The sequence below is a fragment of the Anabrus simplex genome, chromosome 2 (assembly GCF_040414725.1).
Source record: "Anabrus simplex isolate iqAnaSimp1 chromosome 2, ASM4041472v1, whole genome shotgun sequence".
In the NCBI taxonomy this organism is placed as follows: domain Eukaryota; kingdom Metazoa; phylum Arthropoda; class Insecta; order Orthoptera; family Tettigoniidae; genus Anabrus; species Anabrus simplex.
In genome coordinates this window covers 328,678,740-328,698,368 of record NC_090266.1, presented here as the reverse complement: position 1 = coordinate 328,698,368, position 19,629 = coordinate 328,678,740, and the positions used below count along the sequence as shown (strand labels likewise).

Sequence of the window (19,629 nt, the reverse complement as noted above, 5' to 3'; positions counted from 1 at the left end):
AGCTGGACTCGACTGTTGAAAGTATTACATGTTATAAATCTCATTTTGGTCCGTATTGAAAATTTACAGTTCATAAAACAATTAAGGTGTTTTATAATCTACCTATTCAATACTTTTACTTTCACTTATAGTGGTTACATAAACAGACTATCAGTTAAATGGGACATGTTTCGCCCTCAATTTAGGGCATCTTCAGCCTAAAAACAATCTTCAGGAGTATATCTAATATTAAACATGGAAGCTAAAAGTTTAGCCAGTTATTAAGATTCGGGATATAAAAATGTGAAAAATGATACATTATGCAATGTTACATATAACATGTTTATTGTTTTATGAACTGTTGAAAGTATCCCATAAACTCAGAAGGATAAAAACACTTTACTGCTATACAAGAGAGATCTGAAAAAAGAAAAAAAAAAGAAAAGAAAAAAAGAAAAGAAAAAAAAAGCCAACTCCAAGGGGCACACGAAGAATGCATATACCAGGACTGAGGAGGAAGAATCACTGCTTCAGGTATTCATGCTACCTACTGCACAAAACCTTTAGGTGAAGAGGTTACCAGCATATCCAACGAGCTCAATGAGCTCACATGTAAAAGAAAGCAAAATGGCAGAAAACTATTTCTGAGATCAACATGTCCAAAGCCTGTTGTACAAGATAAAATTTTGTCAAATTCAAGACTTCACAAGTCTAGTTTTCAAATCGCTTGCTATACTTTAGAAGTTTTCAAAAGTCTTGAAAGTGAATTAGAATGTTTTAATCGAATGCAACAACATACCTGTAACAAATTGTGGATACTTGATTGTCTAAGTTTTTACTACTTATGGCTGGTCTTACTATGTTTATAGCGGGTCTAGGAGCTAATTTTGAATTTATTTAAAAAAGATTATTGCTTTATCAACTTTAAGACAGTTGGGTTTGATAATAAGAATTTTAGCTATGGGCTTTCCTAAGTTAGCTTTTCTCCATCTTTTAACACATGCATTATTTAAGGCCCTTTTATTTACATGTGCTGGTTCATTAATTCATAATATAAAGGATTCCCAGGATATTCGGTTCATAGGAAATATTTGTAATCAAATACCACTAACGGCAAATGATAAGGAGACACAAAAGAATTCAGAAACAAAATTAGGAATACAAAATTTATAGTAAATGAGAAGAAGACAGGAACATTGTGGACAGAACAAAGGAAACAGGAGCATAGCCAAAGGATGAAGAGATTTTGAGAAGAGAAGAGGAAGAAGGGAAATAAGTGAAAATTATATCATGAGATGTTCGATTTCAAACACTGTCCACAACGGCAAAAGTGATATGTATGAATGAAAATGAATAAACAAACAAACAAACAAACAAACAAACAAACAAACAAACAAACAAACAAACCACTATAATTGGCAAGACCATTAACCAAATCCTCCAGATTCCTCCATCTGTTACACTTATAGGTTTTGTTACACTCCAAGATCCAGGCAAGCACAGATTCTAGTAAAATACACTTGCATCTAAATATCTCGACACTTTTTCTAGCAGTACAGCAGTCGCATAAGGCAATCACAGAAAACAATGCATCTATTTAGAGGAATGTGCAAAACACTTCATTACAGGCCATGAGTAAACTTCGCTTATAATTTTAAGTGTAGAGATATGTCACCAGTTTACCTTATTATAACTGAAGAAAGGCTACCCTTTTATGTTCCCATAATAACAGACATGAACTCTAAAATAGAGTTTTGTTTTTAACCAAACTATCTCAATGTCTTTACTGGGTTAAATATCGCACCAGCATGTAATCTGATGTATATTTTAACAAACATTCATGGAAATGTTGCAGTACCCTTTAGGAAATGTTGGGAATTTTTCCTCTCTATTTATAAAAGAAAGTGAAAACACACTTTTTAAAAGACTCATTAAAGTAAAACAACCATACCTCTGCTTCTCTTTGGACGCGGCTCATAGCTCTCCTCCAAGTGGCGGCTGCGTCTTCCCCTGCTGATCCAATCAAAAATGACATTAGACAATTTTTTTTACTACAAATATAGTACAATAAAAGCTTAACTGTAAAAATAAAACAAGCATATCTGAAAAACAAAAAGAGTTTGCCAAACCAAAATGACAAATGGATTACTGACATGGACTTCAAAATCAGAAAATGAACCATGAAAACAAGAGATAGAACAAGACTTCTGACACTGGCACTCTACATTTTTTGTTTTATTCACAATCAGTTCATACAAATAATAACAGTATTATGTTTGAAATTACAGCAAATCACACACAAAAATGCACAAAGTTTGACAAGAAAAAAAAGGGGGGGAAAAAGGGGGGGGAAAGCAAGTTGTGACCAACCCTATTGGCAGAAAAGTCCCTGTATAAGTACATCAAATTTGAAGCTGATGAGAATATTTTATCATATTATTCCCTTAAGAAAGATAACAGTGCTTACCATAACATGGAGAAAAATAAACATTTGCTAACAAAAGCATACAAAAGTAGTCTTGTAGATTTTGCTGTCAGTACCAAGTAGAGATCCAAGTTGGGGGAACTTCTGTCAATTCAGAACCTCTGCTAGAAGGGATGGTCAGTCATGAAACAAGTCTAACCATGTTGTAACTTTAATTTTAATTGTGAGGAGAGACACCTGGATGATACTAACCAAGGAAAATAAACACGAGTGACTTGCCAGAATATCAATTTCTTTTTACGTGATGCAGAAAGCAAGGTGGTAAGTTCTAGAGCACAACATTGTACATAATTTGACATGACTCCTGTAACAAGTGGAGACATTTCATCATTGCCAACAAACTTCACAAAGTAAGATTTTGTGCACAGGTTTAGTCATTTAGCTACTAAATTCATTCACACGGGCTCAACAAATGTGTCTATTGTGAAATACTCAAGAGCCTACACGATGTAGTGAAGAATAAAAGCTGTTAATTTTCAATGCTGTATATTTGGGATCATGCCTGACTGTACACTACTCCTACAACACCTGAGCTCATTGATATATTTTGTTGGGAACAACTTGGGCCAAGACTTGGTGTTAAGTTATTTTCATATCTTAATGCATCTCAGAATGTTACTTAGCAACCAGCATTTTCACTGAGGCAATTTATCAATGACATGAAAAAACAAGTGGTTTGCATCAATGGTGACTCATACTCTGAGGTGTCTTGTTACCAGAAGTTTCTTAATGATGTCAGAAAAAAGAAAAGAAAAAAAAAAACATCCAGCAAGTGACCGCTCGGGTTGCATCACGTAGTTATCAGATTGCATTTGGGAGATAGTGGGTTTGTATCCCACCGGCGGCAGCCCTGAAGATGGTTTTCCGTGGTTTCAAATTTTCACACCGGGCAATTGCAGGGGCTGTACCTTAATTAAGGCCATGGTCGCTTCCTTCCCACTCCTAGCCCTTCCTATTCCATCATCGCCATAAGATCAATCTGTGTTGGTACGATGAAGGAAAAAATCACACACACAAAATTAGATTAAAACAAGACGAAATAATAGTAAGATTATATGTACGCTGACATACCAAAAGTCATGGGGTAGACAGTCAATAATTAATATCTCCTCGTACTGCACCTAGAGGCATGAACTCAGTTTTTAAAATGGTCAGTATTTCATACCAATTTTAGAATCAAAAAACTCTCAAAAATTAAAAATCCAACTTAAGGTCCCTTTCCGTGCAATGGGTCACATATTATGTTTACGCAATATAATCGTACAGTTAGTCCTTCATTGTTTATCCTGTATTCCTGTGAGCACTGGCAGTAGTTGAAGGAGTATTTAGTTTTTTTAGTTGCTACTTGTTTACGCTGCACTAACACATCGAAGGTTTCCGGCAACGGAAGGATGGGAAAGGGCTAGGATTAGGAAGGTAGTGGCCATGACCTTAATTAAGGTACAGCCCCAGCATTTAGATGGTGTGAAAATGGGAAATCATTTTCAGGACTGTAGACTGTGGGATTCAAACCTACTAACTCCCAAATGCAACCCCACAGCTGTGTGCCCCTAACCATACGGCCAACTTGCTTGGTATGTTTTAGTTATCACATCAAAATAATTTTGTTTCCTATAAATAACCTAATGAAATGAATATAATTAAAATTTATTTAGCACAGGGCATTTCTATATAACATAACTTATTTTGTTTCCTTACCATAATCCAATGCACTGAATAGTGAGACATTAGGCACACTGAAACCGTTAAAAGTTTAAATCTGTTTACATATGCCCCCCTTCACTAGTTCCAACTGAAAGCTGTGCAAGCCGTACCTTTTGTCAGAACACATACTCTGCTCCTTTACCTGCCTGAGCTGGAGAGCAGCTCAGTGAGCAGAAATGTGCCCGCCCTCCGTCTAGGCCCTCCTCTATCTCAGCCAAGTGCAGCAATTTGTTGTGGCATCAATTCCACAACTGGAAGAAACACCTCTGAAAAGATTCTGACACATGCCATTTGGACAGCTAGCCACAGCCTACTGCTATTTAAGGTGCAGAGTCTTGGGTATGAGTAGACATTACTACCATGTCCCATAAATGACAGGGTCCTTATCAGGCAAAGGAGAAGGCTACAGCAGTCAGTGAAACCCTCAAGAACGCTCCTCAAACCAATTTTGGACAACTTGGCCCCAATGAGTCGGTGCATTGATGGAATATCTCAGCATTGTAGGGTTATGTGAAGTCCATGAAGGGCTGCAAGGTGTCACCGCAGAGTTCAACCTAGCAGTCACTGGTTAATGACCTGTTCAGGTGGATCAGCAGATCCAGTGCATACGTGAACACATCCCACATCATTATGGGGCTACCACCAGCTTACATGTTGCCTTGTTGACAACTGGTGTTCAAGGCTTCATGGCACTTCCACCATATCCAAACCTTACCATCAGCCCAAAACAACTGGAACAGTGACTCACCGGACCAAGTTTCATGTTGCCAGACCTCCAGGGTCCAATTAGGAATAGCACATGCCCAGGTGAGATGCTGGGATGCTGTGCTCAGTGTCGTGGTATATCTTCTGCCCCCATATCCTACTGACATTAAAGAATGACTGACCTGCTAGATATGAGTCTGGTACCTCAAATATTGAATGTGGATGTGATGTGAGCCAGTGTGGCTTGGCTGTTACGACAGACAATTCTAGCCACACGCCCCTAATCGCGATAATTAAGCATTTGTGGTCGGACACTGCGCTGTTCACTTAGGGTAGTAATCCTTTCCATGAGGTATTACCAATACACATGTGCACCGTCAATCAAGGAATGTTAAATGTCCACACAACTTCGACGGTGGAATGTTCCAATCATCTGGCGCCCACTACCACGTCCCCTTGGAATGACAACCATTCACGCCGCCTTGCCACAACTAGCAACGACTGTGTTTACACTCAGTCTCAAGATGGCGGATCACACCTGATGCAGGTCTGCGCACTTCCAGATGTTACAGTATGGTGGCACCACAAACTATTACCTTTAATTACTGCTATGCCATGACAATTCTTGACCATAGTAGTCAGTGCCACTGCTCAATATGGCTGGTTATTATAACACAAGGAAAGAAACAAATGAGAGAGAAAAAAAAAGGGGGGGAAATAACATACTGAAAAAAGCTGGTTGAAGAACATATGGGGATAGTTCAAACAAGAAAATAAATAATATTTAAGAGGAAAGAAAGTACTATATCATCACTCAGGAATGGAGACTTTGTAGCCTACGCAACAAAAAATTTGATTTTAGAGGAGAGCGACAAAACTGTCCTAATGGTTGAAAATGGGGAAAAAACATTGTGCCACAAATTAAATTTGATGAAATCATTTTGTTTAGTACAAAAAGGGTTCTTTTATATAATTTACTTTGCACTTACAAGGTATTTGTACACAAGTGTCATGATATACATATGATTCATCATAATGGATATTTTGTTACACGGCTTCCACAGAACAATCCAGAGGCTTCGTATAGCCACAACAAAATAATAAAACAATATTTTGAAAACACTACAGACACAAGGTCTGAACATACCTGTAATCAATTATGGAAGTAGAAACATATACTGCTATAGGAAGAAATGGAACCGGCAGTCACAAAAACGAAGACGTAGGACTATGCTGAGTTGCAGTAGAAATTTTAAAATCCAGCTGAACCATTGGTACAGCAGACAAACAAACTGCTTAAAAGTGTATGGAAAGAGAAATGGATAACTATGAAGAAAGGAAATGTGTAGTTTGTGCAACAGCAAACAAGGCTATTTATGCTACTGTTGTGATCATAGCCACAGAATTTCCTATTTTACGAGGAATTTGAACCAGAGATGCAGCATTTCCTCTTGAAAACCGCACACTCACCGTCATGAAAAATGTGAACAATAACAATCAAGTTACAGAATCACACACCTTTATGCACATGCAATGACTGCATAACCAGCTACACGACAGATATACTGTAAATAAAAAGGACAATAATGAACTTGAACATTCTTTTTCAACTTTGGTTTTAAGAGATGATTTCCACCTTCCAATACTTTTTAATGGCTAATCTATGATTACATAAACTTAGCTTATCATCTATTTTGGACTTAGCTTAACGTCTAATTAGTAAGTTTTATCCTGATTTGAGGGAAATCTTCAGCTAAATTGTGAGCAATAGAGACAATAAAACATTAGGCAGTTTAAAATTGATTAAAATATGTTCAACACTGGTAAAAATGTCTGGTGACACTTAAGAAAGCATGGTAACATTCCAATATATGAAGAATAATGTAACTAATGAAAACTTTTGCTGAGTGTTGTCTTCTTTTCTTCCTTTTCTAGGAGAAATTTCTTATTGTCATTAGCACTGCATTATAATTTGATGAATATTTATGGTTGGTTGACTATGTATATGTAACATTAGTGCTGTTTTACTTAAATTCAGTGTTAATGACAAGATGATTAGCTAAGTTTATGTAATAATGGATTAGTCATTAAAAAGTATTGGAAGGTGGAAATCATCTCTTAAAATCGAAGTTGAGTTTAACACCAATACAGAACCATACCATGAAATTTATAATTTGAAGATTTTCCCAGTCAAAATTTCATGAATCTAGCCACATGAAACAAAGTGACACTGTTTAAAAAAATCCCAATTTTATGTCATAATTATTGGAGCATATGCATTATACTTAACCTGTTAGTGTGGAGTGCCGAGCACTGCTCGTCATGCAATAAGCATCGTGCGCGGTGGAGTGATGAGCACTGCTCGCAGGGTACACGTGCGATCTAGCAGTTACGATCGAAGCTGTTTGTGTTTCAGCTCATTTTTGCTTGAAGCAGAAGGTTTGAGCTTTCGAACGATATACCTTGATCCCTATTTCGATAGTGCTTTGTCACTGAAATTCGAGTGATATTTCAAGGAATGTTTATCTCTGCCACCAGGGGCAAGCACTGTTTTTGTCTGCTTATCTCGCAACTACTATGCACACTTCTTGCATTTTACCTTCATTTCCTGTCAGGGAAAAACACGGCTGTCAACAGAATCATAAATTTTATCCATTCAGGGCTCTCGAGACTTATTTTCCCCCTTCCTTTCTTCTTATCACACGATGTCTTGCATTCCGTCGGTCTTGAGTGGAGATGGATTTTATAGACAAGTGCAGGTTATCGAGCTTGGAAATAGAGGATGTTTTAGAACAGTTGAGTGGTTCTGACGAAAGTTTGTTAGATTCAGATGGTGATTTGAGTGATGTGGTTGATATCGCTGTATGGGAAGTCCTTGGTTCGGAATCAGACAAAATTGATACTGTGCAGAATGGCAATCTGCACGTCACGGCTAATACATTTTGGTGGGAAAACATGTCTAATTACGTGGATCTAAAACAACAGTTTATAGGGAACCCAGGAGCTCAGAATGAAGCAGTTGGGGAATGTGATGGTGTGACGGTTTTTAAGACATTCTTTACAGGCGAGTTAGTGGAATTAACAGTTTGTGAAACAAATTTATATGCTGAGCAAAGAATCCGATCTGGGGGCTTATTACCACTTCATTCCAGAATGCGGGATTGGAAACCAGTCACAAAATACGAGATGTACGTTGTCATTGCTCTTTATATGCTAATGGTTATAATAGGCCATAATACAAAAGCCTATGCTACGGAGCTATTTTTCTAAAAGCTCTATTCTGTATACGCCAATTTTTGGGTCAGTTATTTCAATGGATGTAACTGAATCAATTAGTAATTTTATGCATTTCAACAACGCGGCACTTGATACATATCACGGACCCTCCAAACTTTTCAAAATTTATCCGATTATGCCGTGTGCTACAAACAGAAAATTTGGAGAGAGACAGCGTTTCGGTGTCTAGACTGCAAAGCGGGTCTCTGCGTTGAGGGATGCTTCAAGACGTTCCACACCAAACTCAACTACTAACGTAAGATAGCATCATATTTTCCAAAAGAATAGAGTTTTATAAACATGCATGTGAAAGTTTTATTGAAACCCGTAAAACAGTACCAAAGTTGTGTTGCATTGAATAAAGCCTTGCACGAATCTGGGAAAGTTTAAACACAGTGCTCAGCACTCCTCCTGCAGCACAGAGATGACCGGGCATTTAAATCCACCGCGCTGATGGATTAAACTACTGTCGGTCTTGAGAATGTTGGAGTGCCAGAATTTTACCCAGAAAAGGGGTTCTTAATAGTGCCAGTAAATTTACCAATGCATCTCTCTCACATTTAACCACTCTTAATTACAAACCAAATGTAGTATGATTCAAACCTGCTGCCAAGAGCATATTAGGTGAATGACTAACATACTACACAGCCTGCCTTTCATTAGCAATGATCATAGTGCAAATTTAAGGAAGAAATATTGGCTGAATCACTAATTAAACCCTTGTGATCGACACTTTAAGTTATCCTAAATGCACAGCCCAACATAACTCCTCTTCATACTCAGACTTGGGAGACTGGGTAGCACATAATTTTCTAAACCAATAACAGGTCCAATGAATTTTTTATTTATTATTTTGTTTAAACTTTTGGTTTAACATTGTACACATTGAAAGTTTTGGGCAACGGAAGAATGTGAAAGATCTAGTATTGGGAAGGTAGCGACTGTGGCCCTCATTTAGGTACAGCCCCAGGATTTGCTTGGTGTGAAAATGGGAAACCACAGGAAAAAAATCTTCAGGGATGCCGACGGTGGTATTCAAACCCATCATCTCCCGAATGCAAGGTCACAGCTACCCAACCCTAACTGCATGGCCAACTCGCTTCGCGAGTTTCCTTGATGGCAAAATGCAGGGTGGTGACTGGGGTGATGATAACGATGATGATGATGATGATGACGATAAGCCAAGTAGTACGGTCGAATACAATACTACAGTTTGTTAATGACAGTTTATCGAAGTTGGAAAATGCGCACTGTGCTGCTTCACCTCTAGTGTGTTGACAAAAGTCACTTTGAGCAAGCAAGTGCTGTGATATCTTTTCTCACCTGGCACAGTGCGGACCCAGTTACAAGAGAGACACTCATCAAGTCTAGCCGCAAATTGCAGTATGATAGGATCTCGTATACACCCATTATTCACATTTACGCTTAAACTGCATATGTTAAGTGAGTTACTGAGGACTGATAGTTGCTCTAGTGTTATCAGATGAAGGCTGCAGAGAGACTTGCCTTGTATAGACTACAAAATAAAAACCTGATGTCTCTCTTGAATACACAGCTGCAGAAATGTGTGATATTTTGTAATCTCAGCCATGAGTAAGTAATAACTAAAAGATAACGTTTCCAATAGAAAATAAAACTAGTATCGTCAAGTTTTTTATATTAAAGTTTAAGATACTAAAAATAAACTGGGATTCATATTTATAAATAATTCCCATGAAACAATTCTGCTTTTTCTTAAAGAAATTTCCACAGTCATGTTTCAACCCCACCATCTTAGCAGGACTGAAGTAAAACTTGTTGAAGTGCTAAAAACAAGATCAAGGCAATTTTGAACCATAATGGTGAATGACTTTACCTGAAATTTGCCCCTCACTTTCAGTTCAGGAGAATGCCGGGTTAGGCTTTTATTTAAATTTTTAAAAAGATATATTTTTAACATCTCATCAAATAATCATAATTTTAATAGTAGAAAAAAAAAAGGGATATTTAACTACACTAGAACAAAATAATTATACATACATTTTCATCATACTATTAACAGTCTGCAAGGTAGCAAGCTGAAAAACGTATCCCCCATAATAATCTACTGGTAGCTAATATTTTGACTGCAACATCAAGTACAGAGTATAACCACTATCCCCTATATACTCCCATGCTCCTCCATTTGCCCTACTTCATCCCACAACTTACACATTTCAATAAGCCTAATTTCATCAAATGTGTTTATTTGCAACAAGTATTTTTCCTCTTCATTAAAATAATCTTCTGCTACTGTTCTCATTGCAGCTATGAGCAATCCAGCTTTCTAATTTCACGTCTTGCATGCAGTTTATGAATAAGGTATCCCCAGTCCTTCCGCTTCTACAGCTTAGACAGCTTAAAATAATCGTTTAAATATAACTGATTTGCAAAACATCCTTCACACAGAATACTGTTCATCATAACTATGATTTTAACTTCACTTTGCACTGATTAAATTTCTCTCATAATGCTATCAATTTAAGCACTTCAATCAATCACTGCTGATCTGCAATTTTAAATTTTTGATTTTTTTTTACAATATTGTCTTTACATTGCCCTGACACAGATAGGTCTTATAGCGACGATGGGACAGGAAAGGGCTAGGAGTAGGAAGCGGCCATGGCCTTAATGAAGGAAAATAATTGTGCACTGTGACGAGGCAACGAACAGAAAGGGTAAGGCAGTGATCATTATCCTCTTCTGAGTTTCTCAGGAGAATGGTAGCTCTTCGACACTTCTTGTAGCAGAGTCAAGACTCTCGAAAATGTGAATGTGGTTGCATTCTGCCAGGCATTAATAGAAGTTTTCACAACATTATCAGAGGAATATAAGAACATTATGGAGATAGTAAGGGACGGAGCTATGCATATGATGAATTGTGTTCGTACACTTAAGGGTCTTTATCAGAAACTCTCATCCATGTCCAATTAGATAAATTAGATGGATAAGTGACTTAAAAACATAAACATAAAAAGAACAAACATAAATGAATGTGTCACTGCAACAAAAAAAACTTTCCTGAACACACATAAACGTAAGCATGGTTATATTAGGTACCTAAGGAATAAGTATCCAGAAGGTAACAAATTAGCCAATTTGATTCCCTCCCTGGTTGTAACTCGCTGGGGTTCTGACGTCTATCTGGAAGATATTACTGGCTATATCAACGGAATGAAAAACAATTCAGTTGTACTTGCATATGTTAATGACTTTACTCCTGGAAATATTAAATATTAAGGCTATAATAATAATAATAATAATAATAATAATAATAATAATAATAATAATAATAATGCTATTTGCTTTACGTCCCACTGACTACTTTTATGGTCTGAGACGCCGAGGTGCTGGAATTTAGTCCTGCAGGAGTTCTTTTACGTGCCAGTAAATCTACCAACACGGGGCTGTCGTATTTGAGCACCTTCAAATACCACCGTACTGAGCCAGGATCGAACCTGCCAAGTTGGGGTTAGAAGGCCAGCGCCTTAACTGTCTGAGCCACTCAGCCCGGCATTAAGGCTATAAAGTGTGAAGCTACATTTGTGAAAGAACACTACAGTTCTGTCGTAAAGCTGATTGCTACATTGGAGGGAGCAACCTACCCATTCACTCACAAATTACATCCCAAGCTTCACGAGCTATTAAGCGAGTGGCATCTTATCAAAAAAGTCCACATTAAGTGATTGTGATAGTACATATAACACCCTCGCACTGTAATCACAACTACAAGATACTATTATTGTTGTCATTATTCACATGAGTATTATTATTTAATTTGTATATTTATTCTAAATATTTTAAGCTGGAAGGTCTCCATATGTGATACGAGGAATTTGTTTTGTACAAGCGGATGGGAAAACAGTGCTATTTACAACTCCGAACGTTTCTGCGAGTGTCATGCGGACAGCCCAGAGTTCGATGATGTGGCCTTGTTGTTATTGTCTTGGGACTCGGAAGAAGTTCCAGGGCGTGGTGTGGTCTTTGAATGGCAAGAGGATCTTCCACTCGTGATTGGATAGCAATTGGGACCAACCTAGACATACCATGTGAGAGTAGGGGGAAGCTGAGGTCTATATAGGTGTGAGAAGACAGCGGAGTACTTGACTAAAAAACTTTTGTGGGATGTTGTTGCCTTAAAATGTTTATGGAATGTGAAGTGTGGTACTGGCCTACAAACTGTGAAGTGCTTTGGTACTTGGTATTATATCACTTGTCTTATAGGATGATGAAAGCTATATGGTACTGTATTTCAGACTTTCCATAATATATGGTCTGGAATAACAAGCGTTTGTTGCTCAAGTGAAGGTATCTTTAAACCAAGTATTAGAATCAGTGAACACAGAATTATAAAGGTACAGTATCAATGTTATATAACAAGTACCGATAGTGAGAATCTGCAAGTTGCGTTGATACACAGAGAGTGTGAAGGGTATCTATCCATATATATAATGTGTGTGTCTTGTAATTAGTGCTCATCAGGCTAATTACAAATGGTAGCTTGGTCCTTGCTTTTGGTTTCCCACTGCTTTTTCTGTTGTTGCTGTTGGATAATTATGCAAATATGAAGTCTTCCAGTAGTATTTTGTGAGTGTATTCTATGTATATTTTGGTGTGTTGATGAGGTGCTCATGCACGGATATTATTCATAATATAGTTAATTATTTTAGAATCAGTGGTTACTGAAGAACCTAGGTGCAGTTCCTACATTTTGAGTCTTTTTCAGAAAGTTAGGTAAGGTCTGAAACAGATGTACCAGTACACAGCATTATGTACACGCTCTGAGAAGGAGTATTATTAAAATTATTAAAATTTGAGGGATCCATTCAGGTGAACTCTGGCGCCCACATTACGGATATTTTGATTAATTTATTTTATTTCAGTTACTTGTTCAGTTATTCATTTTATTTATCCAGATGTCTTATTTATATATTATAAATGACAATTTTTTATTCATATTTTATTATATTTAATCATATTTCATATGGCAACCAACAGGGGGGCAATGATTATTAATTGTTATTTAGATATATTTCATGAGAAAGTTACTAATGTCCTTGCCACACTACGTGAGAAACAGCTAGCAATAGGATGAAGCAAATGGCAAAGAAAACTATTGCTAAGTTGCAAGAACAACTGAAAAAATAATCCTGCAGAAAAGTTTTCTCAAAGCTACTGCAGAACTCTCATCTTCCGTTTCTTCTCAGCAAACCTTCTAGATAAAGTGAAAAACATTGCCACACTAGATGGTGTCTCAAAATCAGATTTCTTAAGGGGTTACCAGGTTCTACAAAACCTAGCAAAAGAATCAGCAGGAGGAAAGGGTAAATGCGATTTGGTAAACAGTATTTTAACAGGCATGCTTGTGGATCACAATAGTTTTGACTCTAAGGCTAAAAACATAGTAGAGTGGGGAGCAGAGCAACAAGCAAAACATTTAATTATCAATGCGTCAACGAAAGACATTGGGTTCATAGTGGAGTGGAGAGCAAATCAGCGAGCAGTGTGCACCATACCATAGATTTTACAGCCAGGTAGTGAATGATGGATGAGTTGTTAGTGGAAAAGCCTGCAATTGCTGCAAAACGCAGACACAACAAAGACTACTTAAGAAGCAGACAAACTTTAATCTCCATCTTCCCTAAGTGTATCTGCCAGTGACAAAAGAGCCTGGTGAGAAATATTAGATTAGCTGTCCCAGCTATTCTAGGAATGAACTGAAGGGGATACTTATTTGATTTCAAAGTCTTGGGTTGTTTTAGTGCAAGTCGAATATGAATTTATGAAATAGATTTCTATCTGGGCAAGAAAGATTAAACAAGAACCCTGAATGTATCTCCGCACTTGCAGTGTCTCAATACCTAATGATTACTGAACAAAAAGCAAACATAGGTTACATATATTTTAAATGTTATTCTAATATTATTAAGCATTTACTACAGTAATGTCAACACCCACAGTGTAACGGTTGGTACTATTAGTTGCCGTCCTCAAGAGCTCAGGTTCAATTTTCGAAAAGCCAGAAATTTAAGATTGGAAAGAGGGCTGATATGTGGTTAAAATGGTACATGCAGCTCACCTCCATTGAGGGTGTACTTTAAAAGAGCTGTATCACTTTGGGATGAGGACACGAATTTTCTTAACTACTGTAATAACACTGTTGTACGTACTGCTTTATTACCTTTAAAACTATTTTAGTTTCATCCTGGTTTAGCAATAAACAATGAAAATACACACAGTTTAGTAAACAAGCACAATTTAAAATGGCTCATCCAGCAAGTGTGTGTAAGCGATTTCAATGCCTGTTAAAAATTTTATGATAATAATAATAATAATAATAATAATAATAATAATAATAATAATAATAATAAAAAACACTGTTGTTGCTGTGTAGTGTAATCAATTTTGTATTCTACACAAAATATGTGATGGAATTATATGAGATGCATTTGGCGACTTTAATGACTCCGCTTTTATAAATATACAACTACCACTTATTGTCGCACGATTTGAAACATTACAGATATTCAACTCATATAGAAGGACAATTAAAGCTTATTATATTGGAATTGGATGGATTTGCCTTTTATTATTGTATTAATGTACCTCAAATTCATGGCACATGCAAAATCATAGAAGAAATACCACAGAACTTTTGTATCTCTACACATTTATTTCCATTTCTGCAGCAACTTCAAAACAAAGCTTATCTAAATCACAGCGAGTGTGGTGCTGTGCATCCTCTTGGTCCCACAGAGCTTTACGAATGAAAAAAATACCAACTGATCAATGCAAGGCATAAGAGCAGCGAAATCAAATTATTAAGAACACTATCCTTTGCTCTCCCCTCGTAATAAAAGAGACACTGTGCTCTCTGCTGCACTATTCAAGCTCCTACGTGCGAACATGAGTTTGATTTCACTACTTTGCTCTGTTCGCTGTTTTGCTTGCTGCTCCACTATGTTTTCAGTGTATAAACATATTTCATCTGATAGATGAGTTAGCTTGTCGTGTGCAAACATGGAAAGAGTTTTTAAGTCTCACATTCGGTGTCATGAAGACTAGGAAATGTTCAAAGTACTCCAGTTTCTTTTTCTCTGTGCCTATAAACGTGTATTTAACACGTTGAAGACTATGTCACCCCTTGTGGGGTGACAGACGCTCATACAAAATATAGTATGTCACCCCTCATGGGGTGACACAGTAGTGTGTCCAGGCCTCTCAACTTTAGGCTGTTGCATGAAACTAGCGCTACCATTCGCTGTTGCGTTGCACTGCTTGTTCACGTAAGGTGTTCATAGAGTGCAGCGTGGTGCCCATTCCTTTCTCAGCATGCTGCGCATTGTGCAACAGACAGTGGAATTTCTCTGACATTTGTCACCCCGTGACATACGCAACCATCAGAATTCAATTATTAATAGCACGGAAAATAATGTGGATTGGAGTATATTATTGCTTTATTCTTTCATACTGGTTGAGATTTAGCACTCAGATGAAATTGTAAACCGGAGCTACGTGTGAATAAAAAAATATTTGCAAACCTGAGAATGTTACCCTGTAATTGTCACTCTGGTGATTTGGTTGAATCATCCCCGATGCAGCACCACAATCTTTGCTAGTGTCCTCACTACACAAACTACTGCCCAATTCCGACTCGGAAAAGGTGGCATCACACTGCAAATCCAACATGTCAACATCACTTAATTCAGCACTCGAACCCTTTTCAAGTTGTTGTTCTATCTCTCTATCGGTAATCATGGCTTACTCGACACAAAAACACATATAACATGAATTAAATTCTTGTCACGAAACTGTAAATTACAAGGAACTCATTGGAAGGCGCATAAACCAAAAGCTCACAACACAGAGCACAGTGTTCCACAAACAACAAAGGTAAAAAGGCAGTTACCCCTGTAGGAGTGACGCACGATTTCTCTGTTGCATTGGGTAACCATATGTCACCCCAATAGGGGGACACAAAAAAATAGTAACTTGGAACATAAATTATGTCTTTGATTAACATCTACAAATGAAATTACGAACATCCGTAGCCCACAACCTGAAATATGTATATCGCATTTCCGCAGTTTACCACAAAAAAAGCAAATGTACACGTTGACGCTAACGTGTCAAGATGCAATAATAAAGGTTATTAACCGACAACAAACAAAAGAACCCTCGGCTACTTCGGTTCGCGCAGCTTGTTTCAGTTCATCCCGATGTTACCCGACGAATCAAGGACAAGCACACGTGCAGCTGGCTGACAAACATGCCGGCTGTCAAGCTTGTGTTAACACGTACTGCAAGTAGTAGCTGCAGTCAGGCTCTTCGATTGAGGTTATTCTTTCATTAAAGCCGGAAACGCAATGCAATTAAAATGGAACTACTTACAATACCCAAGCTGTAAACCATATTTATAAATATAAAAATATACTGTTCCAATAAGCGTACACACAAAGGACATATATGAACAACAGAAAATAACCTCGAAGATACTCTCTACTACAGTCAGGTATCTTTTCCGATTTTAACACACGCTTCAATTTGTCCAGTGTAGGTGCAGTTTTTTCATTACGTAAAATTTGCTTATTTTCCGACGTATCACATCTTTTATGAAGTCGTCTGTTTCGATCCTTTTCTTATGGACTGTTTTCTTGCCATCAGGTGTAGAAAAATGAACACGACCCTTGGCCATAGACGTCTTCCCTTCTGCTAAAATACGTTTCACCAGTGACTTTGAAACCCCTGTTGCTTCACTTGTTGAAGCCACTACATTATAATTCAGTTTATGAACTGTTTTCTGTTTTCGTGAGCAGCTACGTTATATACTATTTCTCTGGTTTGTCCCCTTATAGGCCGTCCAGATTTGCTACCAGACTTCGAAGTAGCAGCCATAACTACTGTACATTCAAACGACACTCTCACTAGAATAACATGGTACACAACACTATATAGCTGAAAGACTGGGCTGCCGTCAATTATCTCGCTGCTGAGCGGCTTTAGATGTGTGTGTTGGCATACCAGTTGCGCAACTGCCGATACTTCTAATTCTGTTTTTTTACACAGTCAAGAATTTAGTTTATTCACCTGATTAATGTGCTCCGTAATGAGTAATGACCCATGAAGGTCGCTAGGTAACACTGTTCAACACTATATACATAAAAACCATTTACCAATACAGTACACGCTACACGCGAAGGAATTATAGGACTACACTTACTACAACTAAAGAAAGAAATGTGAATAAAACTGACAAAACAACAAGAGCGCTAAAACGGATACAGAAGAGACAGCGAAACTCTTGTGTAACCGCGCTTCACAGTGTGCACAGTACGGTGGCCAGACAGCATGTGATCCCCTCCACTACTCCCTATGATGTCAGACATCCACTCGGTGAGAATGCGTGGGGAAGTGAGCTTTGCGCAGGTTCTTTTGTTAGTTGCAGGGTAATAGTAAACATGTTTTGTTACTGTGATAATTGCTTTGCACAGTATAATTTGTGTCGTAACAGGCATTTCCACAAAATAAGCACCAAAATCTTTAAATAAGCACCAAAATTGCTGAAAAAAAAAAAAAAAGCACAAAATTGAGGTAAAATAAACATTAAAAAATCACACCCCTATCAATCATCCACTTCTTTTCTGAACAGTTTTGATAATTGCCAGGGCTGACCGGTTCATATCTCTTATGTCCTGCGACGTTGTACACTGAATTTGCAACAGAACATTAGCGGTGAAGTGTGTTAATATTAGCATTAAAAATACCCAAGGAAAATTCAAGGGGTATGCAGAAATTATCAGAACCTTTACTAGTGAATGGAGTGCAGACATGAGTGTGCGACTGAGGACCACATGGTATCGGCTGTTTACATACGCTGTGCACTTGCCAAGCAATACCATAGAATGTACTGCTTGGTTCAACACATGTAAGGGAGGGAGCAGACAAACTGGGCTTCGAAATGTAGAAATTTAAAGCATTATTACCTTAAGTTTTTGCACTTGTGCCCCATGCCAGGTGAAACACACTACAAAAATGAAATAAAAATATTAATGTTCACAGTATGTACGATATATAAGCAATTAACAGAAATCAATTATCACTAAACATATCACCTCAATGGCCTAAGGATTCTAATGTTGAGCTGTAAAGGCCCGGCCTGTTCATTCAGGAAATCTAAATAATGTAAAGAAGATGATAGGCATTAATAGTGGTGTACATTTCTGATTAACACCTATCAAAACACAATAATAATGTACGGAACTAGGTTGGTCTTTGTTTTATTAGCCTATATCCTAGGACACTGTGTTCTAAACTTAGCCTTTAATACTTGTCAATACCACAGGATGTGCTTGTAAAGTTTAAACTTATGTTCTCTGGATATGTCATTTCAGTAATTATTTTTGCAGCGGGGCAAACTTTGATATGCATGAAATGTACTGTGTTTACCGATATGCTTCATAAAGACAAATGCATTGCATTCAACTGAAACCAGGAAGAGGTTTACCAGTAAGATTGAAGGTTTCTACGACAGTCGGTTCAGCATATCTTAGCATATGACGATCGGTATAAAGGTGCAACATTATCCAAGCATGATGACCAACTGCTCTGTGATATGCCGCCATTACTAGCAAGGTTTCATATGAGTGAGCAACACATCAGTGTGCAACAATACCGCACCACCCAAGGTTATCAAGCAAGAGAGCTAGGCCAGCTACACGCTGCATTGTCTGACACAGAAGTTGTTCATGACTGAACTTACATTTCTTTGTCGATTTTCTGGTGAGCTTTCACTGAGGAGGAAATAAAATACACTGGAGATCGATTTTTGTTTCAGAACACTATGTCCTCCAACATTTTGGTAAACTTTTTTCAGACACCCCGCATATCACAATGGGTCTAAGAATTCAGCACTACTTGCATATAAAACAAAGAAAACTTAGAACACATTTCTAACAAAGTCTAGAATAGAAGCAGAGAAGTACATTTTTCGAATCTCCACTCTGTTAACAATGTACAGAATAGTAATAATAAGACACTTGATCTTGTGTTAACAAATTTATTAGGCATACGTATTGTTGAGGAAATTGATCCAATCATTCCAAAAGACGGGTATCATCCTCCTCTTCAGATAATACTTAAAGTTAACCGAAATAGGAGAAAAGAAAATAATCATCATAGAAGGTATAATTTCACAAAGGCAGATTTTGAGAAACTTTACAGTCTGTTGAAGGAAACGGATTGGATTAATATTAAAGAATGCAGAGATGTTAACTTAGCCACACAACTTTTCTATGATAAAATGTATGCTGTATTGGATTAGTGTGTTCCGAAAACGAAAAACTACAAGAAAAAATATCCCATCTGGTTTACAAAGGATATTATAAGTAATATTAAATTAAAAGAAAAAATTAGAAAGAAGAAAAATTCTGAGTATTACATGCATATATTTAAAACTCTCAGAG

At 37.4% G+C, this 19,629-nt stretch overlaps 1 protein-coding gene across 3 annotated transcripts in view; it reads right to left on the bottom strand.

The window, feature by feature from the left end:
• LOC136864111 (YTH domain-containing protein 1) overlaps positions 1-19,629 on the bottom strand; it is a 541,394-nt gene that overhangs the window by 55,729 nt on the left and 466,036 nt on the right. The window contains exon 14 of one of the 3 annotated variants that reach the window (XM_067140687.2): positions 1,931-1,992. In XM_067140687.2, the coding sequence (XP_066996788.2) occupies positions 1,931-1,992 (62 nt within the window). Of the gene's footprint in view, positions 1-1,928; positions 1,993-19,629 lie in introns of those variants that run through there. The other 2 variants (XR_010859272.2, XR_010859271.2) reach the window with 2 other exon arrangements.